Here is a 26485-nt window from a genome sequence, read left to right as displayed (position 1 = left end):
TCTCTTTACTACTAATGTTATCACACGGGGAATATAGTCATGGTATACTATAACGCATGCCATCACGCCCGGTCACTCCACTATGGAAGCCCCCTCTAGTGTTCCCATTAGAGAGTTTCCGTACGGACGTCATTTCCGGGGCGGTGCTTTGTACAACGTGGGTTCTCGTGTGCTGGAAGGGTAAGTGCTTCAATGTGTCTGTCGTAGGGTGCGTACACTGCGTGTCCAATTAGGTGGTCACAGTTGTTGACTACACCTAAGTACTGGTTGGTGGGTTGGGGTTTTTCTTATCCACTTCAGCCCCGGAAGATTTTACTCCCTTCCTGAGCCCTTTTTACAATTCGGCACTGCGTCGCTTTAACTGACAATTGCGGGGTCGTGTGATGTTGTACCCAAACGAAATTTGCATCATTTTTCCCCCCACAAATAGAGCTTTCTTTTGGTGCTATTTGATCACCTCAGCTGTTCTTATTTTTTGCACTATAAACGAAAAACATGCAATGATTTTGAAAAAAAAAAACGTATATTGAGTGGTGTGCGCAAAAGTTATAGCGCCTACAAACTATGGTAAAGATTTATGGCATTTTCATTATTAATAATAATAATATTTGTTTTTACTAGAAATGGCAGTGATCTGCGGTTTTTAGTGTTACTGCAACAGACACATCGGACACGTCTCACACATCTTTGGGACCATTGACATTTTTACATCGATCAGTGCTATAAATATGCACTGATTAGTGTATAAATGTCATTGGTAGGGAAGGGGTTAACACTAGGAGCGATCAAGGGGTTAAATGTGTGTTCTCTCAGTGTGTTCTAACTGTATGACGATAGGACTAACTAGGGGAGGAGACATATCATTGTTCCTACTTAGTAGGAACAAACGTCATGTCTCCCCTCCCCTGACAGAACAGGGATTTGTGGGTTTACACCCACAAATCCCTGTGCTGGCTCTTGTGCACACGTGGCCGGTAGGGATCGGCACCCATGCGCATTGGGTCCCCCGCTGTGCAGCCGACGCACGCCCTCTGGCGGCTCTTAAGCCCCGGTTCACACAGGGGCGGCACGACTTGCAGGTCGCCTCACCAAGGCAAACTGCACACGACTTCCACGGCGACTTGCAAAACGACTTCTGTATAGAAGTCTATGCAAGTCGCCCCCAAAGTAGTACAGGAACCTTTTTCTAAGTCGGTGCGACTTGCGTCGCTCCTATTAGAACGGTTCCATTGTACAGAACGGGAGGCGACTTGTCAGGCGGCTAGGTCGCCTGACAAGTCACCCCTGTGTGAACTGGCAGTAAAGGGAAACCTGTACAAGGTTTGGCGCAGGGATGCCATTCTGCCCCCCCCGTAAAAAGACTTGAGCCGGTCGGGAACAGGTTATGGATAAAGCACATGTCACATTGACAGGGCAACACAACCTTTTTTAAAAAATTAAAATAAGGATATTATACTAACCTCCTATTTTGCCCCCCCCCCCCCAGCACTTTTCCCCTCCTGCATGTGCCAATATAGCAAGCTACGTGCTATGGTGGCAGGTGTGTGTGCTCGCTCCCGAGCCGGGCTGTGTATGTCCATAGACACACACACACCGTGGCTCAGCCACACCCCCGCTCCCTCCTCACAGGATTTGACTGCCGTTGGCTCCCGCTGCTGTCTGAGTCTCCTGTGAATGCAGGATAATGCGAGAAGAGCTGCAGATGGGACAGTGCTGGATCAAGTGGTGACTCGGAAAAGTATTTAGGGAGGACTGCACACAACAAGTAGTAAAATGTTTTTTTTTTATCCTTAATGTGGAGTTCCAGCCTTTTTAACCACTTGCTTACTGGGCACTTAAACCCCCCTTCTGTCCAGACCAATTTTCAGCTTTCAGCGCTGATGCAATTTGAATGACAATTACGCGGTCATGCAACACTGTGCCCAAATGAAATTTTTATCATTTTTTTTAACCACAAATAGAGCTTTCTTTTGGTGGTATTTGATCACCTCTGCGGTTTTTATTTTTTGTTAAAAAAATTTTAAAAGACCGAATTTAAAAAAAAAAAAAATTATATTTTTTTAAATATTTTTTTATAAAATTTTGCAAACAGGTAATTTTTCTCCTTCATTGATGTACGCTGATGCGGTAGCACTGATGGGCACTGATGGGTGGCAATGATGGGCACTGATGGGTGGCAATAATGGGCACTGATCAGCACTGGTTGGTTACACTGATAGGCAGCACTGCTGGGTGGCACTGATTGGCACCACTGGCGGGCATTGATAGGTGGCACTCATGGGCACTGTGGGCACTGGCAGGGGGACACTGGTGGCACAGATGAGGCAGATTGCCTCTTCCTCTTCGGGACCGATGTCCCTTGCACATAAGCCAATGACGGCTTTTTCGTGAGGAGGAAAAAAAAACTATTACCGAGCTTTTGTTTACATCATGTGATCAGCTGGTAAGGGGTCGGGACCGGCCCCTTACTCGGATCTGTGATCAGCTGAGTCTCAGTGACTCGGTGATCACAGTGTGCGCCCACAAAGGGGAGGTCCACGCTGTGGCCTTCATTCGGCTATAGCGCGGACGCCAAGAGGTTAAAAAAAACAAGACACACAGCCCCCCCCCCCCCCCCCCCGCGCGCGCGCGCGCTGGTCACATCTTATAATAATACATTCCGGCATATGTAGTAAAGGAACTCTTTTTTTTTGTTCTGCAATTTAGTCGCTATCACCTCTTTAGCAAACGTGCTCCCATCCTCAGTGTGGACATCTGAAGCCTGCTCGTAGCTCCTTCTGGGATACGGTGCTGCTGGCCACTCAGCATGCACCTCTCGATTTCGCGCATTCACATTGCGTACAAACCACGGTGCACTCGTATTGCGGAGTCTGTCCATTGACAACACTTATGTCCCAGGAGCCAGCAGGTGGCTGGATGTGACGTACCTCACTGAGGCGAGGTACAGCAGAAGTGCACCTAATAGCCAAAAAAAGTAATACGTTTTGGAAAAAAAAACATTCAGATGATTAATGGCAATGTGATCAGCAATGAGGGGGGTGAACTTCAAAAATTGGGTGCAACTCCGCTTTAACCACTTCAGCTCTGGAAGAATTTACCCCCTTCATGACCAGGCCATTTTTTGCTATTTGACACTGCACTGTTTTAACTGGCGATTGCGCAGTCATGCAAGGCTGTACCCAAACAAAATTTATATAATTTTTTTTCACACAAATAGAGCTTTCTTTTGGTGGTATTTGATCCCCACTGGGTTTTTATTTTTTTGCAATATAAAAAAAGAGCAAAAAGTTTGAAAATATGTTTTCTGCTACATGATTTTGATTAAAACAAATCCCAATAAGTGTGTATTGATTGGTTTGCGTATTTATTCTACTAATGGCGGTGATCAACAACTTTTATAATGGGACTACAATGGTGCAGAGGGCAATCTGACACTGGGGGGAACTGGACACTGGGAGTCCCACCGAAAAGGGGGAAGCTCCGCTTGTTTGCCTCCGCTGCCACATTTGGCTCCTTTTTGGAGGGGAACTGGGTACTTGGTTTTGATTGGTAACCGCTCCCACTTCCGGCTGAGCTAGCCGTGGCGAACTCAACCAGAAGTTCGGCTCCTCCTTCCTCCGCCGCCGTCTCAGGTGATGACATCGCTGGATACATGGACAGGTAAGTGTCCTAATATTAACTAGGGTTGCACCGATACCAATACTAGTATCGGTGCTGATTCTGAGCATTTGCACAAGTACTTATACAGGCCATTTTTTGCTATTTGGCTATTTTTCCACTGGCAATAGAGGTAGATGCACTGGTAATGCTTTAGGGACCAGTTCTCCCTTATTGACAAACAATTACAAAGATCTTGCGAGCTACCTAATTAAATATCCCTTATCTCTCTGTGATATACTGACAGCTGCTAGCACCCATCATGCCGCACACTATCCTGGGACCCCATCACCCGCAATCCACCTATTTTTGGCCGTCGCAGGAGCTGACACAGCGAGAGTGCTTGACGCTGTCACTGCCTGCCAAGAAGCCATAATGTCCTGCCAAACCACCCTGACCACCAGGATTGAGGAAGTAAAGATGGACATCTTTCTGGTAAGACAGGACTTCCAGTAGCTAAGGGACAGAGTTAAGGACACAGAAACTCGGCTGAGCACTGTGGAGAATTCCCTCCCTCCCCTCCAGATCTCCACAGACAGCATGCAGCTACAAGTGAACCAACTGCTCCAAAAGCAGGATGTAATGGAGAATAGGCTCAGAAGGAGCAACCTGAGATTCATCGGACTGCCTGAGGGAGAAGAGGGAGCAGACCCATCTTCATTCCTGGAACAACTTCTGTGCATCCCATATGGTAGTGAGGCCTTTTTCCCTATGTTTGTTGTTGAACGGGCCCACCACATGTCTGGGAGACCACCCCCGGTCGGGGCCCCACCTCGCACATTCATTGCAAAATTCTTAAACTATAGAGACCGGGATACTATATTGCGCCTAAGTAGAGAGAAGGGAAATATTCCTTATGGCAATAAGATGATTATGGTGTATCCAGATTTCTCTGCATGAGTGCAGGGAAGACCCAAAAGCTTTCTGAAGCTAAAAGAGGCCTCCATATTAAGCACATTAAGAGATCTTTGTTTCTCATCCTTGTTTTGCAGGAATGAGAAACTGACAGATCACTCCCTCTGTACAGAGCTCTGTATTGTTTACCAACACAAGATCTCTGGGCTGTGATTGCACACAGCTGATCAGCAGGTCCTAGACATGGATCTTTGGCCAGGACTTGCTGACAGGCTCCTGCTGTGTGCAATCACAGCGGGTGCTGGGCAGGGGGCGCTCATCAGTGTGCCTGAAACCCAGAAGTAGGCAGCAACATTTGGCATGCCTATAGCGACTGCCCGTCCGCAGTACATTGCTGGCTAAAGTGGTTAAAGGATAAGTTCAGTTTTGGGAACATGTTACATGTTCCACCCGTTTTTCTGGGGTGGAACAAGTAACATGTTCCTGCTCCTGCAACCCGAGCTCTCGTTGTGACAGCAGTATGGGGATAAATTGTCACGTTTTGAAAAGAGCACAGCTGTGCAGGACTCTGCGCACATGGTCTCATAGTTCATTGATTTTTCAGAATTCTGTGAATGAATGTCAACTACAGACAGCCTTTGTGGCTGTCCGCGTGTAGTTCTCAATTAACTACCATTGATTCTTCCTGTCAGTGTGCAACTGCCTGCCTGTACGAGGTACAGACAGCTTGCATTGACAGTCTGCAGGAGACCTGCATGGTATCAGCGATCTGCTAATCACTGGTGATCTTTCTGATGGTGCTGATGCTTTCCAGACTTCTAAAAAAAAAAAAAAAAATGTTAAATGTTGCAAATTTTTTTTTACCTGCAATAAAATGTGCATTTCTTATGTTTTTTAAAAGGTGAACTTTAATTTAGGGAATGCATTAATGTAAAAAAAAAGTTTTAACTTAAGAACCATTTTAACTAAAAATTGCTCTGAAATGATAGCTAAAAGTTAGCTATTCCGTTAATAATACCTAAGATATTCTTTGCAGGAAATTGATAAGGGGTCCCTGGTGAAAAAATTGCCTTTTTTTTTTTCTTAAGGAAATCAGATTTATTCTCTTTGTGATTGTTAACTCGCTAACTTAAAGCGGAACTAAACTCTCTTTACAGCCAAGGAAACTGCCATTTCGGCTTCTGTTTGATCTGCAGTGCCGCCTTCATACAGAAGGTGACTGTGGGTAAAAGCACAAACTTTCCACTAAAAAGAAGGCTCAGGTGACAGTTTGTAATCCAAGAAGAGTTCCTTGTGTAAGCAACCAGCTTCAAAAACCTACATCCAAGTTCCATAAGAAGAACTGGACCCCCAAGTCCTCCAGAAAAAACAAGCCACTGCCAGAGGCAAATTCTGCTCACAGTGAAGGGGTGCCCTCACTTGTGCAGGTGGGGAAAAGTCTATTGGCCTTTGTAGCTGCCTGGACTCAGTCACGGGCGACTGGGTCTGCAGCGTGGTGTCCAGAAGCTACAAGCTACAGTTTTGCTGCTTTCTCCCTCCACAATTTTTGCACTCAAGGGTATCTTCAGGACCACAAAAAGAGTGGCTTTCTTTGTGGCCTGGCAAAGATAGCTGTCCCTAGGGGACATTGCACCTGTTCGGGAGATGAGAGGTCTCGTGTCTTCTGTCCTAAGCTGTTCACGCTTCCTAATGCAAATGGACATCCGGCCTATTCTGTAACTCAACAAGTTTCTGAAGGTACAGAAATTCAGGATAGAGTCCACCTGGTCACGGATTGCTTTCCTTCATCTGGGGGGATTAATAGATATCATGGATGCCTAACGCATTAAAATTATCTTGCCTCACCAGTGGTTTCTGCAATTCGCCATGGAGTATCACTGCTAAAGAGTGTTTACCAATATGTTGGCTCCAGTCCTAAGGTTGTTGAAAAACTGGGGTATCCCAATTATGGGGTACCTGGAAAACCTGCTTCTCAGCGAGCACTCTGCTCAAAAACTGGCATCAAATGTTCAGCAGATAACAGATGGTACAAGTCCTGGACAGGTTCAACTGGTTGCCAAAACCGTCAGAAGTTGGCTTTGGTTTTGACACAACATCTGAAGTTAAAGTGGTTGTAAAGGCTGAAGGTTTTTTACTTTCATGCATTCTATACATGAAGGTAAAAAAAACCTTCAGTGTGCAGCTCCCCCCACAGCTTCCCCTAATGCTTGGGAGACGGGGTCCTTCAGTCAAAGGTATTTGAAGAGATTTGTCTGCACTGGGGGACACCAAGATATGCTCATATTCAACAACAAACTGGGAAGATTTGTGTATTGCATAATGGGTCTTCAGGCATTTACGGTGGACTGCATAGCGGTAACTCACATTCCCACATACAGGGGGGGGGGCATTTTGGAGCATTTTCACTCATCACACATAGGGCAGCCTATCCAACTGAATGGGCTGCCCTACACACAGCAATCTCCCCAAAGAAGCTTCAGAACTTTTTTTTTTTTTTTTTTTTTAGAGTGGAGCTTGGTGCATGTTTTGGTGCAGTGCATTCTGAAATGCAAGGAAACACACAGATGTGAATGGAGCCTCATTGTTCTTGTGTTAGCGCACCAATTTCACTTTCAGGACCAATTCCAATTCACATCTAGCATAGTTAGGAGCACACATTTTGTGTCTGTTTTTTCCTGTGACACGCAGAGGGCAGCCTGTTGATTTCAATTGGCTGCACTACATGTGGTTAATGGGACGTTTTGTGGGTTGTGGTTTTTTTTTTTCTGTATGTTGTGCAGCATTTGCCCATCTTTTTTCCACATGGCAAAATGTGTTTTTGCTTCTGTTTTTGGTGTGCCGTTAACAATTAATGGCACTTAAACAAGCGCAACTATTAATTTTAGGTGTATGAACATGGCCATACACTATGCAATCTGATTTTATATTGTGTATTTAGTGAGAAGGATGATCGCTGATTGCATTTCATTTCAAAAATGTGCACCTGGGAATAGGTGGGTGAATGATGCAGGGTGTGTGCTAATGAGGTCAGTTGGTCAACTCCTTCCTGTGTCATGACCTAAAGTCTGATCAGGAAGAAAGACATTAGAAATGGAAACGTCTGGAAACATGGATTGGGACAACAAAAGTAAGTGACTGTAGATTTAATGGAAAGCTTTGATATTTTTGCAAAAAAAGTACATGAACGCTTTATTGCTGCATAGGGGAGCTGGAATTTAGAAAATAAAAGTGTACAAAGGTTAACTTACCCTTTAACTTCAAATTGGACAGTCACAGGCTTGTGTACAGCCTTGGATTTAGGAGCTCCATTTATTGGGAGCTTCAATCATAAATGATTGAAGGCTAACAAAGGTACCCAATGACGTGCCTGCACTTTAACTATGTTGTTAACTTAGAAATGTGTTATGCCAAGTAAGGTTCACTTTAAACAGACCTCAGTAGTAGTTGTTTACATGCGATTCCTGACATCATTTGTATGCTAATATTGCACTTTTTGTTATTTTTTCAGAAAATAAAATGGCCAAAAGTCTAAGAAGCAAATGGAAGAGGAAAATGAGGGCAGAGAAGAGGAAGAAGAATGCTCCTAAGGAACTTGCCCGCCTAAAAAATGTTGTGGCAAAAGCAAACACAGATGCGTTGATGGATGACATAAAAGAAATAGCAACTGTTGTAACGTCTAAAAAGTTGAAGGATGAAAATAAAATGGAACTTGATGCAATGGAAGGTAGTAGACATTCATATATTGGTAGCGTTAAAGTGTTTTTTTCTCTAAAAACAGTTTAAATGTTTTATGTTGCTTTTTTTTACACAAGCCCTTGTCAATGTAGTCTCTATTTTTTTTTTTTTTTCCTTTTGGTGCTGATAAATACCTGATGATCCTGTATCAAACTGACCATGCCAAGCATGGAAGCAAATCCATGCTAGTGCGGTCAGATTGTGTCCCTGGGATTGCTGGCAGGAGATATAGGATGCTATGCCAATGCACAGGGTTTGCTTTTATTTCCCTTAGTCAGTTTAGGTGCCACACCCACTGCCCAGCCCTGCTTTGTTAATGTCCCTTGGATTACTGCTCTGAGAAACAAGACGCTCTGCCTGCATCCTTTGTAGTCCGTTTAGGTGCCTCATCCTGAAGTCTGTGATAATTGACAGAGGATTCCAGGCAACATACTTTTCTGCTGTGCTTGATGTCACAAACTGCCCGCCCACTCTCTATGCATACACACCCCCTCTATGAGAAGAGAGCAGATAACGGGAACTGAGCAGTCACTAGACCACGGAAGTTAACATTTGAAAAAGGTACTAAACTTTTATTTTTTTAAAAAGGAAATGTGGTAATTGGAAATGTTTGCTGTGTCTTTTTGAAGTTGTGTGTTCACAAATCCGTGTGTATATAATATGCAGAATGAGAGGAGAAATGAGCAAGTGATAGTGCACTTTTTAGAAACATGCAATGCATATCATAGCGCACAGTGCAGTGGTCAGGAACTTGTAATACATAGGGGTTGATTTACTAAAGGCAAATAGTCTGTGCACTGCAAGTGCACTTCAATTGTACTGCAAGTGCAGTTTCTCTAGATCTGAGGGGAACATACATGTGAAAAAAAACAAATAAAACCGCATTTTTGCTTTGTACATGATTGGATGATCGAATTCAGCAGAGCTTTCCCTCATTTCAGAGCTTCCCCACCAATCTAGCACATGCACACATGTGTGTGCACTTGCAGTGCACAGCGTGTTTGCCTTTATTAAATCAACCTCATAGTATGACATACAGAGTGCAGTGAAGTGGTTAGGAGCATGTAACAAATAATACGTCACAGTGTCTGGAACTTGTAAAACATAGTGCACAGAGTGCAATGGTCAGGAACTTGTAATATGTAGTATGATATACAGAGTGCAGTGAAGTGGTTAGGAGCATGTAACACACAGTACAGCACCCAGCTGTGCAGTGGTCTGCAACTTGTAAAGCGTAGTGCACAGAGTTTATTGGTCTGGAGCATGTAACGTACATTGCATCATTTTACTTTGACCACACGCTGAGCATGTGGGTGTGTTTCACTAAGCTGACATGGTAGTCTACTCCTTTGGGAAGCAAAAACATTGGCATACCCAAGCTGGGGGAAGGACAAGATCTAAAAATGTCACCAATGTATTACTATACTTGCCTTCACTTTGTCTCAGAGCTCTGGCCCCTGACATCTTTGGCCTGTCTGCTTCCAGATACCAATCTTCACCCGTTTTGATTGGTCAGGCCGAGATGATGTTGCTCCCAAATATGTGTGGGAATTCATTAATCTTTTCCTAAAGTTCCACTTCAACTGCAGTAGAAAAAAAGCAGACAGGATTTAGATTTGTAGCGGAGATGTGTACATCATAGAACTGACTGGACAGAAGTTTTCTGCCAGGTAAAACTGCACCCTTATACAGTTGTGCTTATAAGTTTACATACTATGGCAGAATTTATGATTTCTTGGCCATTTTTCAGAGAATATGAAGGATAACACAAAAACATTTTCTTTCACTTAGTGTTTGGCTGAAGCCATTTATTATCAATCAATTGCGTTTACTTTTTTTTAAATGATAATGACAACAGAAACTACCCAAATGACCCTGATCAAAAGTTTACATACCCTGGTGAATTTGGCCTGATAACATGCACACAAGTTGACACAAAGGGGTTTGAATGGCTATTAAAGGTAACCATCCTCACCTTTGCTTGTAATTAGTGTGTGTGTGTATAAAAGTTCAATGAGTTTCTGGACTTCTGACAGACCCTTACATCTTTCATCCAGTGACGTTTCTGGATTCTGAGTCATGGGGAAAGCAAAAAAATTTTCAGAGGATCTGTGGGAAAAGGTAGTTAAACTGTATAAAACAGGAAAGGGATATAAAAAGATATCCAAGGAATTGAGAACGCCAATCTACAGTGTTCAAACTCTTATCAACAAATATATACCGCGCTGTCTCAAAGAAAAAAAAAAAAAAACTAAAGCAGCCAGCACAGCAGTGGATAAAGTTGCAAAAATGACAAATTGGGTGAAATATGCAGCGCTTATGTGACCATGTAAACCATAACAAATAATATGAGTACAAAAAACGTGAATAATAAATTATGTGCTCAAAAATACTCCAAGCAGTCCTCTATTATGACATGTGATGTCTCTAAACAAAGGAACTTGGACGTGTGATGTCCAAAAAGAAGTAAAAAGGCAGTGACAAGCTTCAGTCATGTGTGATGATAATCCTCAACCACATGTGGATATAATATAGTGACAGTCTTTAACTTCAAATATGTATGGTGTAATAACAGTTAATAGTAGGTCCACCACCAAAGACACCAGAAGCTGTTTACCAGAGGGATTGAACTCAAATAGGTGTACACCTAGTGAGTCAATCAAGCTTTGTGGTATAATATACCAAGGGGATCAGATGCTCTATCCAGATATGACCTCCAGATGGACCTCCAAACAAGTGTAAGGTATGGATGGACTCAGGAGATATAGGCAGTCAGCCCCATCATTAAAAGAAAGAGGAAGGCATATAGTATGGAAATTTTAATACATAAAAAGTACATTTCCATACGGAGTTACACTATATGCCTTCCTCTTTCTTTTAATGATGGGGCTGACTGCCTATATCTACTGAGTCCATCTATACCTTACACGTCCAAGTTCCTTTGTTTATAGACATCACATGTCATAATAGAAGACTGCTTGGAGTATTTTTGAGCATATCATTTATTATTCACGTTTTTTGTACTCATATTATTTGTAATGCCGCGTACACACGGTCGGACTTTTCGTCTACAAAAGTCCGACAGCCTGTCCGACAGACTTCCTGCGGACTTTCGGCGGACTTGCAGCAGACTTTCTAACGAACGGACTTGCCTACACACGACCACACAAAAGTCCGACGGATTCGTACGTGATGACGTACACCGGACTAAAATAAGGAAGTTCATAGCCAGTAGCCAATAGCTGCCCTAGCATGGGTTTTTGTCCGTCGGACTAGCACACAGACGAGCGGATTTCGGGGTCCGTCGTAGTTACGACGTAAAGATTTGAAGCATGTTTCAAATCTAAAGTCCGTCGGATTTGAGGCTGAAAAAGTCTGCTGAAAGTCCGGAGAAGCCCACACACGATCGGATTACCAGCCAGCTTTAGTCCGTCGGCGTCCGTTGGACTTTTGTAGACGAAAAGTCCGACCGTGTGTACGCGGCATAATGGTTTACATGATCACATAAGCGCTGCACATTTCACCCAAACTCTTATCAAGAAGTGAAAAATGAGGGGTTCTGTTGAAACAAAACCACGGTCAGGTAGACCAACTAAAATTTCAGCCACAACTGCCAGAAAAATTGTTCGGGATGCAAAGAAAAACTCACAAATAACTTGAGGTGAAATAAAGGATTCTCTGAAAACATGTGGTGTGGCTGTTTCAAGATGCACAATAAGGAGGCACTTGAAGAAAGATGGGTTGCATGGTCGAGTCACCAGAATAAAGTCATTACTAAGCAATTGCCACAAAGTATCTTGCTTACAATACGCCAAACAGCACAGAGACAAGTCTCAAACCTTCTGGCACAAAGTTATTTGAAGTAATGAGACCAAAATTGAACTTTTTGGCCACAACTATAAAGGCTGCATTTGGAGAGGAGTCAACAAGGCCTATAATAAAAGGTACACCATTCCTACTGCGAAACACGGAGGTGGATCGCTGATGTTTTGGGGATGTGTGAGCTACAAAGGCACAGGAAATTTGGTCAAAATTGATGGCAAGATGAATGCAGTATGTTAGCAAAAAATACTGAGGGAACATTTGCATTCATCAGCCAGGAAGCTGCGCGTGGGACATACTTGGACATTCCAACATAACAGTGATCCAAAACACAAGGCCAAGTCGACCTGTCATTGGCTACAGCAGAATAAAGTGAAGGTTCTGGAGTGGCCATCTCAGTCTCCTGACCTCAATATCATTGAGCCACTCTGGGGAGATCTCAAACGTGCAGTTCATGCAAGACTGCCCAAGAATTTACAGGAACTGGAGGCTTTTTGCCAAGGGAAATGGGCAGCGTTACCATCTGAGAAGATAAAGAGCCCCATCCACAAATACCACAAAAGATTTAAAGCTGTCATTGATGTTAAAGGGGGCAATACACGGAATTAAGAACTGGGGTATGTAAACTTTTGATCAGGGTCATTTGGGTAGTTTCTGTAAACACAGTTGATTGATAATGGCTTCAGCCAAACAACTAACCATGAGTGAAAGAAAAGTTTTTTTGCGTTATCATTCATATTCTCAGAAAAATGGCCAAGAAATCATAAATTCTGCCAGGGTATGTAAACTTATGAGCACAACTGTATCTACTAAACTTGTGTATTTTTCAGTTTGCCTGAAGGTCAACTTTAATTTTTATGGGTTAGGTGTATACAGATAAACGGAAGAATAAGGGTAAGTGTTAAGGTGAGATTTGGGGTTGGAATCGTGGGTGATCACACAGCAAATCACTTTTGTCAAGGTGGCAAATTTACTGTGCTGGGTTTTTTACTTTTCTGAAAAGTAACCTACAGAGAAACTTACAGAATGAATTGAAATCTATTTTATTCTACGGCTTTTAGAATTTTTGCTGTAGTATTCCAGCCCAAGGTGGTCAGCGCGGCATTGACTATACGCTTAGTTATATAGTTATGTTATATGTTAGTTTGGTTAAAAAAAGACACTAGTCCATTTTAGTTCAACCAGTAAAATAAAAAAGGAACACAATAAATCGAAAACACTCATATAAACTATCCTAAACAAAAAGTGGATCCAGAGCAGTAGTCTCCAAATTGTGGCCCACAGGCCGGATGCGGCCCTTTTGCTTGCTCTTATCCGGCTCTTGGGGCATTGTTCCTCCTACTCATACCAGGCACTATTCCTGCTACTGACACCAACAATAGGGTATTATTCTTCTTACTGACACACAGTGGGGCACTATTCCTTCAACTAATACCAATGTCGGGCCACTATAACAGGCACTATATGCTTTTTTTTTTTTACTCTCACTGACCAGAAAGGCTGAGACATTGTCTACTCCCATTGTCTACTGGAGCATTTTCTATTCCCACTGGCCACAGTCTGGCCCCCCTGAAGTCTGAAGGACACTAAAGTGGCCCTTTTGTTTAGAAAGTTTGGAAACCCCTGATCCAGCAAAAAAAAAAGTGATAAAGCATGATCCTAGTCACTCCTTCCTCCTCTCCCAGGAGGCATTAGGATATTCCCTGGATCAACTACCCTTGATGTTATTACATCTAAAAATGAGTATCCAGGTATAATTTGCGCATATAGAAAAGCAACCAGCTCTTTTTTAAAACTATCCACAGAGCTGACAAGAACCAGTTCTTGAGGGAGTCTATTCCACATTTTCCCAGCTCTTACTGTGAAGAAGCCTTTCCGTATGTGAAGGTTAAATCTCTTTCCTTCCAGATGTAAATAATGCCCCCTTGTCTTCTCTAATCACCTGAAAGTGAATTCCTGCACCAAGTTCATTATATGGACCTCTTTTGTACTGTATTTATACATGTTGATCATATCCCCCCTCCAATGCCTCTTCTCAAGAGTGAATAAATTCAGTTCCTCTAATCTTTTCTCATAGCTGAGCTCCTCCATGCCTCTTATCAGTTTGGTTGCTCTTCTCTGCACTTTCTCCAGTTCTCTGATTATCCTTTTTGAGAACTGGTGCCCAAAACTGAACTGCATATTCCAGATGAGGTCTTACTAATGATTTGTACAGGGGCAAAATGATATTTCTCTCTCTGGAGTCTCTACCTCTCTTGATACAAAGGATTTTGCTCGCTTTGGTAACCGCAGCTTGGCATTGCATACTATTATTAAGCTTATGATCTACCAGAACATCCAGATCCTTCTTCACAGCTGATTCCCCAGTTGCACTCACCGTTAAGGACTTGAGCTTCCCCATTTTCCTTTGTATACACAGAGCTGAAGAAGGTATTTAATACATTTGCATTCTCTGTCCCCAGCAACCAACTCAAACTTATCTAGTCAAGGACCTACATGCTTAGACCTGACCTTTTTTATTGTCAATATAGTTGAAGAATTTTTGGGGGGGTTTGTCCTACTTTCACTTTTCTGTCGTTCGTTTTCAGTTTTTGCAGCCTTGATTTCCTTTTTACATATTCTGTTTATATTCTGTGACCTTTTAAATGATAATAATGTTCCTTCTATTTTTATATTGTTTTTTAAATATGGCCGTGAGCCACATAGGTTTTAAACTTATTCCCCATGAGAATATATTTTGCAGTGTTTGCATTCAGTCGATTTTGAAGCATTCCCACTTCTGTTCTGTGATCTTTCATGACAACATTAGTGGGTTGGTGTAATGTGCTCTTGAAAGTATTTTTGCAGTGGTGGAGACAAAGTGCCTGTGATTAAGGATGCTCTGCAAAAATAAGTACACCATGGACCTGAAATACTACGTAGCAATCTCTGCACATGATGTCTGCCAGGAAAACATTTTTTGAACCGAGAGCAACAGCCCCATTATTTCATACGTTTTTATTTTTCTTCGCTACTTTTAATCTGCCAGCAGCAGAAACAAGAATATAGACTTATATGAAAAAAAGTACAACAAATGATTGAATAGATAAGTCTATTTCAATCATTTGTTGTACTGTTTTTCATTACAAAGGAGAAAACATGACATCCTTTTATTTCTGACCACCAAGGCTGTAATGTGCTGTAATTTGGCTATTTGTGGGCTGCTTGTTCTATTGCCCAAATCTTGTCATGCTCCTTCAGTCTTTTGGCATCGGCAAGCTGTTTTTGAACCACAAGAATTGTAAAGGGGGGATGTTTTTAGTTTATTGTACGGTTTTTAATAAATCATTTTATTCATTTTGTGTGAAAAGCCCCAAGAGAGTGTCCGTTTTGGAGACTGTGCTTTGGGCTAGGCAGCAATTGTCGTAGTTAAACACTCCCTGTTTTTTTGATGGCTGAGATGGGGGTCTATTCTGGATAAGATCACTAATTGTATCACGCATCGCACAATTCCCTGCCAGTAGAGCTCAAAGCCGCATTTTACCATGCGGGTAGTGTGAACCTAGCTAGAATTTTTTATTTTTTTATTAATTTTAATTTTATGCAGTCACAAAGGGGGCTGATGTGATAGCATAGTGCAGACTGTCTTAGGCCCTTAATGTCACCCCTGCACTCTGTTGTAGCCAGGCAAGCACAGACTGTGCTCCAGTGAGCTTCTTCCCTGGGCAGAGCAGATGGGAATTGACAGCACTGAACCTGGAAGTGCTGAACACTTCAAGGTTCATTCATCAGGGGAGATCAGCAAATGTTCGCTGATCTTCTATCTGTCTGTTTTGACACCCAGAGATCTTGGTTACCCAGGAGAGATGGGTAAGCCCAGGATACATATTGTCAGCATGTTAAAAAGCCAAGAGAAAAAAATGTAAACATTGCAGCCGGGAGTTTGTTTACATGCACTGCTGCTGACGTATAACTTTCTATGGCAGAAGCAAATGTGTCCTCTGTCTTCACACATTATGTCCCTAGGATATGCTGTCATTTTGACCTCCAAGGTCCTGATCATATAGTAAAGCTGCTGTCATCGTCTCTTGCAGCACTGATTTAGCATCAGTGTTTGTTGACATTTAACCACTTCAATGCAGGGAATTTTCACCCCCTTCCTGCCCAGGCCAATTTTCAGCTTTCAGAGCTGTGACACTTTGAATGACAGCTGTGTGGTCATGCAACACTACCCAAATACATTTTTATAATTTTTTTTTCACACAAATAGATCTTTTCTTCGTGATCTTTAATCACTGCTGTTTTTTAAAAACTTTTGCAAAACAAACGAAAAAAGACCGAAAAGATTGAAAAAAGAAAACCCTTTTTTTCTTTCTGGTATAAAATTCTGCAAATCTATCTTCATTAATTTAGGCCAAACTCTACACTGCTACATGTCTTAGGTGAAAATAATCCAAATGAGTGTTTATTTTTTAGTCTGTATGAAAGTTATCGAGTCCACAAACTATGGTGAAAATCCATTAATCCTGATGTACTGACATACAGAAAAAAATCTCATTTCTTGAGGCATACAAATGCCAGTACAGATATTTTTTTTTTTCTTTAGGCAGCTCAAGGTATTTAGTAAGAGGCATGGCGAGTTTTTGAAAGTTGTAAATTTTTGGGAAAATAAAGACATTAGAAAAAAATATTTGCATACTGTCACCAGTGCTGTATAGTGTCATCATATAACTAGTGTGGCAGTGATCAGGGACACTGGCTGGTGACCGTATGGGGAAAATAAAAAAAAAAAAATGTGTAAACACACAGATCCCTGTTCTTTCAGGGGAGAAGAGACTGATCGTGTGTTTATACAAAGTATGAACACCGATCTCTCTTCCCCTAGTAAGTCCCATCCCCCCTTCAGTTAGAACACAGTTAACCCCTTGATCGACCCCTAGTGTTAACCCCATCCCTGCCACTGACATTTATACAGTAATCAGTGCATTTTTATAGCACTGATCGCTGTATAATTATCAGTGGTCCAAAAAAATGTGTGAAAAGTGTCCAATATGTCTGCCGCACTATCGCAGTCCTGATAACTTTTGCGCAAACAAATCAATATATGCTTATTGTGATTTTTTTTTTTTTTTTTTTTTTTTACCAAAAATATGTAGAATACATACATATCAGCCTAAACTGAGGAAAAAAAATGTTTTTTTGAATAAAAAAATGGGTATATTCTAAATATGGGGATATTTATTATAGCAAAAAGTAAAAGATATTGTGGTGTGTTTTTTTTTTTTTTTTTTCAAAATTGTCGCTATTCTTTTGTTTATAGCGCAAAAAAAAAAACCGCAGAGGTGATCAAATACCACCAAAAGAAAGCTCTATTTGTGGGAAAAAAAGGATGTCAATTTTGTTTGGGTACAGCGTCACACGTCCGTGCAATTGTCGGTTAAAGCGACACAGTGCCATATTGCAAAAAATGGCCTGGTCATTGAGCAGCCAAATCTTCCAGGGCTGAAGTGGTTAAAATGGAACAAAACTGTATCTAAGCACCACAAACTGAAAACACTATTCATTTTTAATATTCCCCATCCATCTACTGTATGTTGCCATGCTTTATTTTGTTGAAAAACTCTCCCTGGCATTTCTAGCTGTGGCCATTTTGAGTAATTGGTGATTCATGTAGCATTTACATCCTGGAATCCATCTGTCCTTAGCTCAGGCATGCAGGCAAGTGGATGTTGATGGGCTCTGGATGTTGGCCTAGACCAGAAATCAGAAAACAACTAAAAAGATGTAAACAAAAAGGTTTTAAAATAAGTAATTTAATATACCTACATATATATCTACAAACTAGTTAATGCTGATTAAGAGTTTAGTTCTGTTTTAACATAGAACTAAAAAGAAAATGTTTTTTTTTCCCATTTTACTAAGTGTGTCCCATTGGGAAACTTTCTCTTAACTTCCTATCTTCTAGTCAAACCATGAAGTGAGAGGGGATTCCTCTAAAGCCAAATTTCCCCTCTTCCCATTTTTTTTTTTTTTGGTGACCGCCCAAATATAGGATTTTATTTTACTTTCACTCTTTGTGATTAATGGTAAACAGGGCAAATAGAGAAGGTGACTCTTCGTAATGGAGCACATACATCACTAAAAACCTGACAGTTCTAATTCCTCTCAACAAAAAAGCTTTGCCTTTTAGTTATACTTTAAAGTGATTGCAAAACTTTATTCTTGTCCTTTTAACTATAGATACTGTAAATATCTCCTAAACGTGCACGTTTAGGAGATATTTACTATATATGCAGCCGATGACGTCATCGGCCATGATGGCCGTTCCTTCAGAATCTTGTGCCGTAAATTGCGGCGCCTCCACATGTGCGGGCGTGACATCATCGTGGCTCCAACCAGTCACACAGCCGGAATCCGTGGACCCAGAAAGAAGACTGGTGAAGATGTAAGCGGCCACCAGCGATAAGACCAGGAGTGCTTCGTTTTCAGTTAGGTTTCACATAATGTGCTAGTTTGCGATGCATACTAGCACATTATGGCTCTACCTTGCAGGTCTGAAAAAAAAAAGATACCCAGCAGTTTATAGCCGCTTTTATCCCTAAGTAATGCCTTTAAATAGACATAATTAACACTTTCCTCTTGCTGTTTTACATGGCTAGTTTTTCGTACATTCATTTTGGTGGGGTTTTTTTTTTTTTTTCTTTGCTTTTTTAAGCTCCACATTTACAAAATTTTAATATTTTAAAAATTGAACATGAGTACATTAACCACTTGCTGACCGCTGCACGCCAATATACGTTGGCACAATAGCAGTGGTGGGCAAATGGGCGTACCTGTACGTCCCCTTAAATTGGTGGGGTTATCGGGCGCGTACAGCATGACCACGGGACCCGCTGACTCGATGTCCGTCGGTCTCCCGGCGATCATGTCACAGAGCCGCAGAACGGGGAAGTGCCTGTATTAACAAGGCATTTCCCCATTCTGCCTTGTGACATGACAGAGATCATGTCAGTGGAGGAACGTTAAGAGGGAGCAGTGGCTGCTACCTATGGAGCTGCATTGATCCAGGTTGGAGACTGCATCTAATTAGCTAAATAGAGCCCGGGGGTGGCTCCACAGCGTGTTCTGACACAGCTAATCACTGTGTCACACGCTCTAAGGTGAGCGCAACCACTTTGGGGGGTCACCGAGGCACACCGGAGCATGGTTTTGCAACACTTGGATCAAGCATGCTGGATGACACTTAATTTGGACATTTAAATGCAATTTTTGGACACTAATATATGCACATTTTTTTGGGGTTATTTTAAATGCAATTTGAGGACACTGTTATATGCACTTTTTTGGGCGATTTTTTTTTCACAGATACTTTTACAGGCCTATTTAATTTATATATGGTTCACTGGGCACTTTTGTGTATTTTTATTTATTATAATTTTTTGTCCTTTACTTATACAATAGTATATGCATGTTTCACTTTATAAGAATCAATACACGTTTTTTATGAATTTATGTATACATTCACATATCTATATTTATTTGCACAGTACACTTGTATGTGATTTCATGGTTATATGTTGGAAAATTCATACTTAGTTTTATGTGCACATCGCACTTCTATGCGATTTTGTGAAAGCACTTTTTATAATTTTTCAGTTATATATTTTTTTCTGGTATTATAGTCACGTTGAGAAGTTCATATGATAGTGTGATTTACTCTAGCACAGCGCATTCTTGTTCTATAATGACAGAGATCACTGCTCCCTGTCATCGGGAGCAGTGATCACTGTCATGTGAGTTGTAGCCCCCCCCCCGCACACAGTTAGAATCACTCCCTAGGACATGCTTAACCCCTTCATAGCCCCCTAGTTGTTAACCCCTTCCCTGCCAGTGTCATTTACACAGTAATCAGTGCATTTTTATAGCGCTGATCACTGTATAAATGACCATGGTCCCAAAATAGTGTCAGAAGTGTCCAATGTGTCCGCCATAATGTCGCAGTCACGATAAAAATCACATATTTGGGGGATATTTATTATTATATTTATTATAGCAAAAAGTAAAAAAATTTTCAATTTTGTTTGCGTGCAACATCGCACAACCGCGCACTTGTCAGTTAACCACTTGAGCCCCGGACCATTATGCTGCCTAAGGACCAGAGGTCTTTTTCCAATTTGGCACTGCGTCGCTTTAACTGCTAATTGCGCGGTCATGCAATGCTGTACCCAAACTAAATTTGCGTCCTTTTCTTCCCACAAATAGAGCTTTCTTTTGATGGTATTTGATCACCTCTGCAGTTTTTATTTTTTGCGCTATAAACGGAAAAAGACCGAAAATTTTGAAAAAAAATGATATTTTCTACTTTTTGTTATAAAAAAAATCCAATAAACTAAATTTTAGTCATACATTTAGGCCAAAATGTATTCGGCCACATGTCTTTGGTAAAAAAAAAAATGTCAATAAGCGTATATTTATTGGTTTGCGCAAAAGTTATAGCGTCTACAAACTAGGGTACATTTTCTGGAATTTACACAGCTTTTAGTTTATGACTGCCTATGTCATTTCTTGAGGTGCTAAAATGGCAGGGCAGTACAAACCCCCCCAAGTGACCCCATTTTGGAAAGTAGACACCCCAAGGAAATTGCTGAGAGGCATGTTGAACCCATTGAATATATTTTTTTTTTTTGTCCCAAGTGATTGAATAATGACAAAAAAAAAAAATATTTACAAAAAGTTGTCACTAAATGATATATTGCTCACACAGGCCATGGGCATATGTGGAATTGCACCCCAAAATACATTCAGCTGCTTCTCCTGAGTATGGGGATACCACATGTGTGGGACTTTTTGGGAGCCTAGCCGCGTACGGGGCCCCAAAAACCAATCACTGCCTTCAGGATTTCTAAGGGTGAAAATTTTTGATTTCACTCTTCACTGCCTATCACAGTTTCGGAGGCCATGGAATGCCCAGGTGGCACAAAACCCCCCCAAATGACCCCATTTTGGAAAGTAGACACCCCAAGCTATTTGCTGAGAGGCATGGTGAGTATTTTGCAGCTCTCATTTGTTTTTGAAAATGAAGAAAGACAAGAAAAAACATTTTTTTTTTTTTTCTTTTTTCAATTTTCAAAACTTTGTGACAAAAAGTGAGGTCTGCAAAATACTCACTATACCTCTCAGCAAATAGCTTTGGGTGTCTACTTTCCAAAATGGGGTCATTTGGGGGGGTTTTGTGCCACTTGGGCTTTCCATGGCCTCCGAAACTGTGATAGGCAGTGAAGAGTGAAATCAAAAATTCACGCCCTTAGAAAGCCTGAAGGCGGTGCTTGGTTTTCGGGGTCCCGTGCGCGGCTAGGCTCCCAAAAAGTCTCACACATGTGGTATCCCCGTACTCAGGAGAAGCAGCAGAATGTATTTTGGGGTGTAATTTCACATATTCCCATGGCATGTTTGAGCAATATATCATTTAGTGACAACTTTGTGCAAAAAAAAAAAAAAAAAATTTGTCTCTTTCCCGCAACTTGTGTCGCAATATAAAATATTCCATGGACTCGACATGCCTCTCAGCAAATAGCTTGTGGTGTCTACTTTCCAAAATGGGGTCATTTGGGGGGGTTTTGAACTGTCCTGGCATTTTATGCACAACATTTAGAAGCTTATGTCACACATCACTCACTCTTCTAACCACTTGAAGACAAAGCCCTTTCTGACACTCATTGTTTACATGAAAAAGTTATTTTTTTTTGCAAAAAAATTACTTTGATCCCCCAAACATTATATATTTTTTTAAAGCAAATGCCCTACAGATTAAAATGGTGGGTGTTTCATTTTTTTTTTTTCACACAGTATTTGCGCAGTGATTTTTCAAACGCATTTTTTGGGGAAAAAACACTTTTTTAAATTTTAATGCACTAAAACACACTATATTGTCCAAATGTTTGATGAAATAAAAAAGAAGATCTTAGGCCGAGTACATGGATACCAAACATGACATGCTTTAAAATTGCGCACAAACGTGCAGTGGCAACAAAATAAATACATTTTTAAAAGCCTTTACAGGTTACCACTTTAGATTTACAGAGGAGGTCTACTGCAAAAATTACTGCCCTCGATCTGACCTTCGCGGCGATACCTCACATGCATGGTGCAATTGCTGTTTACGTTTGACGACAGACCGCCGCTTGCGTTCGCCTTAGCGCGAGAGCAGGGGGCGACAGGGGTGCTTTTTTTTTTCTTTTTTTATCTTATTTTTAAACTGTTCCTTTCATTTTTTTTTTTTTTTTTTTAATCATTTTTATTGTTATCTCGGGGAATGTAAATATCCCCTATGATAGCAATAGGTAGTGACAGGTACTCTTTTTTGAAAAAATTGGGGTCTATTAGACCCTAGATCTCTCCTCTGCCCTCAAAGCATCTGACGACACCAAGATCGGTGTGATAAAATGCTTCCCCAATTTCCCAATGGCGCTATTTACATCCGGCGAAATCTAAGTCATAAAATGCTCGTAGCTTCCGGTTTCTTAGGCCATAGAGATGTTTGGAGCCACTCTGGTCTCTGATCAGCTCTATGGTCAGCTGGCTGAATCACCGGCTGCATTCTCAGGTTCCCTGTTGAGACAGGAGAGCCAGAGAAAAACACGGAAGACGGTGGGGGGGGGGGGGGTGGGGGGCATTCCCCCTTGTAAAAGCAGTCTAGAGGCTAATTAGCCACTAGGATTGCTTTTACATGGCTGGCTGAAAAGAATGATACCAAGATGATACCTAAACCTGCAGGCATCATTCTGGTATAACCACTCAAAGTCGTGAATGGCGTACCTGAAGACAAAAAAATGGTTAACAATAAAGCACAGTAAACGGTAAAGTATAAAAAATTGCATACCTGAAAAGCAAACATGATAAAACATAATAACAATAAAACATTGCAGAATAGAATACAGTAAAAAAGAGCAGAACAATAGAGAGAGAACAATGAAACGACAACTATTTTTTTTTATTTTATATATTTTTTTATTTTACACTTTTTTTGTAACTAACTTTTATAACAGTAACCGGTTCCAGGTTCGGGTCTCTCAAAATGCGATGGCATCTTGGGAGACCCTGTGAAAGTGTGCCTAGTCTGTGCAATGCTGTACCCTACGCTAATACTCAACTAGTGAATGGTAGCGTTCAAAACATTCACCAATGCAAAGACCAGGATTGTCAGGACAGGAGGGACAATAATAGCGGGTGTCACGCCTATATCCGCGCTTGCTGCAGACACAACATCTTTTTTGGGGGGGTTCGTTGGGTAGGGGTACTCGGGAGGACATCAAGAAAATGCCTCTCATGCAGCCGACTGCATTTGGTTGGGGATGTGAATGGGGGAAGTACGGGCGCTGCAGAAGCGGTGGGTTCCCAATTAGGATTGGCGAATGCAGCAGGAAGGGCATTATGGGCACGACGGGCCTGTGTTTGTCTTCTTGGTGGCAGCGCGACACTACTTGTGCTTGCCACCTCACCAGCTTGAACTGCACTTATGGGACTCGCCACGTCACCAAGTGTTACTGCAGTGCTGGTTTGACTACGACCGGGGTGTACTAGGCCGCTGGCGCTTGCCAGTTCAATAAAAAGCTACCAAAAAAACTGTTAGCGATCGCAGGGATCAGGCCTGACTCTGCGAGCGCTGCAGTTATGCATTTAGTGTTTTGTAAGTGACAGTGATCGATCGATACTGCACTTGGGTGGGCTGGGCGGAGGGGCAAAACGCAGGTGCTAGCAGGTATCTGGGCTGATCCCGCTAACACTGCGTTTTTGGGAACCCTAAACTGCTGGGGACGCTAGTATAGATCTGATCGGATCAGATATTGATGCGTTCAGATACTATACCACTAAGGGAGGCGTATGCTGCGTGCGTGGGTGTTAGCGGTACTGGCGCTAATCTGACGCTGCCTGGGGCGACGCATATCACCGCCGGGCGATCAGGGGGCTAAACCTTTATTCGGTAATAAACGGCGGGTGCCCTGACACTATAAAAAATAAACAAACTAACCAGCGTCAACCGTAACAGTTATACGGTGATCAGTGGTGAAAGGGTTAACTAGGGGGCCATCAAGGGGTTAAAGCATTTATTCGGTAGTATATGGGGGTCCCTGTCGCTATAAAACGCTGACGGCGAACCTAAATATTTACGTCCCTAACTAGTGTCACCAGCGACACTAATACAGCGATCAGAAAAATGATCGCTTAGCGACACTGGTGACGGGGTGATCAAGGGGTTAAAACTTTATTAGGGGGGGTTAGGGGGGTATCCTAGACCTACAGGGGGCTAATACTAACTGTCCCAACACTGTAACTGTCACAAACTGACACCAATGCAGTAATCAGAAAAAAAAAAACAAAAAAAAACTGCTGGTGTCAGTTTGTGACGGGGGGGGGGGCGGGGATTGGGGTGTTTTGTGTGCCTGGCATGTTCTACTGTGTTGTGTAGTGTTGTGCACTCACATACCTGTCTTCTCTCCTCGGGCCGGAACAGAAATTACCGAGCCGAGGAGAGATGAAATCATTTCCTTTACTGCTGTTTAGCATACAGCAGCAAAGGAATGGTTCGATTGGCCGGCGGCGATCGCGAGGGGGGGGGCCACGAACGGATGGCCTCCCCCTCACCTCCGATCGCCGTGGGACAAGATGACCGCCTCGGGCACCGGGGGGGGGGTCCGATCGGACCCCCCACCCGCGGAAGGCAAATCACGTACATGTACGTGATTTTGCCTGTCCGTGCCGCCTTGCCGACGTACATCGGCGTGAGGCGGTCGTCAAGTGGTTAAAGCGACGCAGTGCTGAATCGAAAAAAAGTGCTCTGGTCAGGAAGGGGGTAAAATCTTCTGGGGCTGATGCGGTTAACCATGCTTTATTGCAGAAACATGATTTTGGACAAATAGTGAAGAACAGTTTTTTTTTTTTTTGTTTTTTTTTTTTTAATCCATGGTAACACTGTTTTAGTCATCACTGGTCAAACTGGAAAGAAGTATATTTTTATATGTGTGCAAAGTGTGTTTTTATGTCCCTATACCTTATGAGGTTATTCCCAAATCAATTAAGTTTGTAACTGAAGTGTAAAAATACTTCTGGTTAACAGCTGTGGTTCTAGTTCTGATGTTTTCATTTCTCCAATAGGTGCGTCGACCATGAAAATGGACACCGATCTAAAACGTAACAAGAAGAGCCTACTAGACCAGCACGGCCAATATCCTGTATGGATGAATCAGAGACAAAGAAAGAAGCTTAAGACAGAGCGTACTAAAAAGAAAGGAAAGTCAAAACGGCCAAAAGGACTGGCGTGGTAGAAACCTAGTGTGTGCTTCCTTTATATTTTCTCGCTTTTTTTTTTGGCAAAGGTAACTTTATTGCCTCACTATACATCTGCTTCAAAACCCAATCACCAGTTTCTCTGGCTGAGTAACAAATTAGAACATCCAGCATGTGAATCAGAAACATTTTAATTTTTTTTTCATCTTTGTGAACATTCTTTCCTTCTACTCCTACTGCTGATTGTTTCACATGAGTTTATATAGAATAATTGTAGCAGTGGCCCAACACACTTGGATATTATGGCAATCAGGAGACTGGATTCTCAAGCTTGCAGGAAAAATACTTTAAAATGTATTTCTTTTTGTATAGGTCCTTAAGTCATGATAAGGTTATAGACAAGATTAAAAAAATATGTTTTTATTGTGTTGGTTCAGATCCCAAAAAACATGCGTTGCATTTCTATGATCAAATATGTATTTTTTTGAAAGGTTGAACCATAAAAAGTATATTGTACCGTTTTGTTTTGTTTTTTTTGGATTTAGCTTTATTACTATTTGTTCTAAGGCTTCATTCATGGTTCTCCATTTTTCATGTGTTGCAGTGCTGTGCATTTTGCACATTGTATCTCTATAAAACATTTGTTATATCTGTTGTTGAGTGGGTTAAATTGAACCCAGATATTCAAAATGTAAAAGTCCTGTCTTACAGCTAACACCACAAAGTGCTTGTTAAAGTGGGGTTCCACCCAAAAAAACAAAACTAACGGAAAAATTGTAAAAAAAAAAAACAAAAAAACATTTGAATATTTTTTTTTTTTTTTACTTGCCTCTAAATGCCTGTTGCTAGGTGGTCCCTCGTAGTCTGCCTCTTCCTTTGTCTGGGCTGGTGACATCACTTCCCCCCCAGGCACAGGAAGGGCTTGGCTCTGCTCCCTCCCTCCTGTCAATCATCTGGGACCCATTACAGGTCCCAGGTGATTGAGCGGCCAATCACCGCGCGCAGTGGGTGCCAGGCTGTGAAGCCACAGCCCGGCGCCCACAGTTGAAATGCCAGCGCCGACGAGCGGAGGAGGGGGACGAGCGGGGCTTCGATCCCCCACATCGCTGGACCCAGGGACAGGTAAGTGTCCAATTAAAAGTCAGCAGCTGCA

At 41.9% G+C, this 26485-nt stretch overlaps 1 protein-coding gene across 1 annotated transcript; it reads left to right on the top strand.

Annotated features, from left to right (window-relative positions):
• Positions 1–25: 25 nt before the first annotated feature.
• LLPH (LLP homolog, long-term synaptic facilitation factor) lies at positions 26–25853 on the top strand. Its single transcript, XM_073620135.1, has 3 exons — positions 26–180; positions 8021–8236; positions 25201–25853. Exons 1-3 carry the CDS (start codon positions 57–59, stop codon positions 25368–25370), a joined length of 510 nt encoding a protein of 169 aa, XP_073476236.1. The 5' UTR covers positions 26–56; the 3' UTR covers positions 25371–25853.
• Positions 25854–26485: the final 632 nt, after the last annotated feature.

This window comes from Aquarana catesbeiana, linkage group LG03 (genome assembly GCF_042186555.1).
Source record: "Aquarana catesbeiana isolate 2022-GZ linkage group LG03, ASM4218655v1, whole genome shotgun sequence".
Taxonomy (NCBI): Eukaryota; Metazoa; Chordata; class Amphibia; order Anura; family Ranidae; genus Aquarana; species Aquarana catesbeiana.
The sequence above is the reverse complement of the archived record's forward strand: the minus strand, read 5'-3'. Positions and strand labels throughout refer to the sequence as shown.

What these genes read in the sequence shown, in the direction of transcription:
- LLPH (XM_073620135.1), top strand. Translation starts at nt 57, where the DNA reads ATGCCATCACGCCCGGTCACTCCACTATGGAAGCCCCCTCTAGTGTTC. An exon ending in GGTTCTCGTGTGCTGGAAGG is followed by an intron (nt 181 to 8,020) that starts GTAAGTGCTTCA and finishes TTATTTTTTCAG; the next exon opens with AAAATAAAATGGCCAAAAGT. An exon ending in GGAACTTGATGCAATGGAAG is followed by an intron (nt 8,237 to 25,200) that starts GTAGTAGACATT and finishes TTTCTCCAATAG; the next exon opens with GTGCGTCGACCATGAAAATG.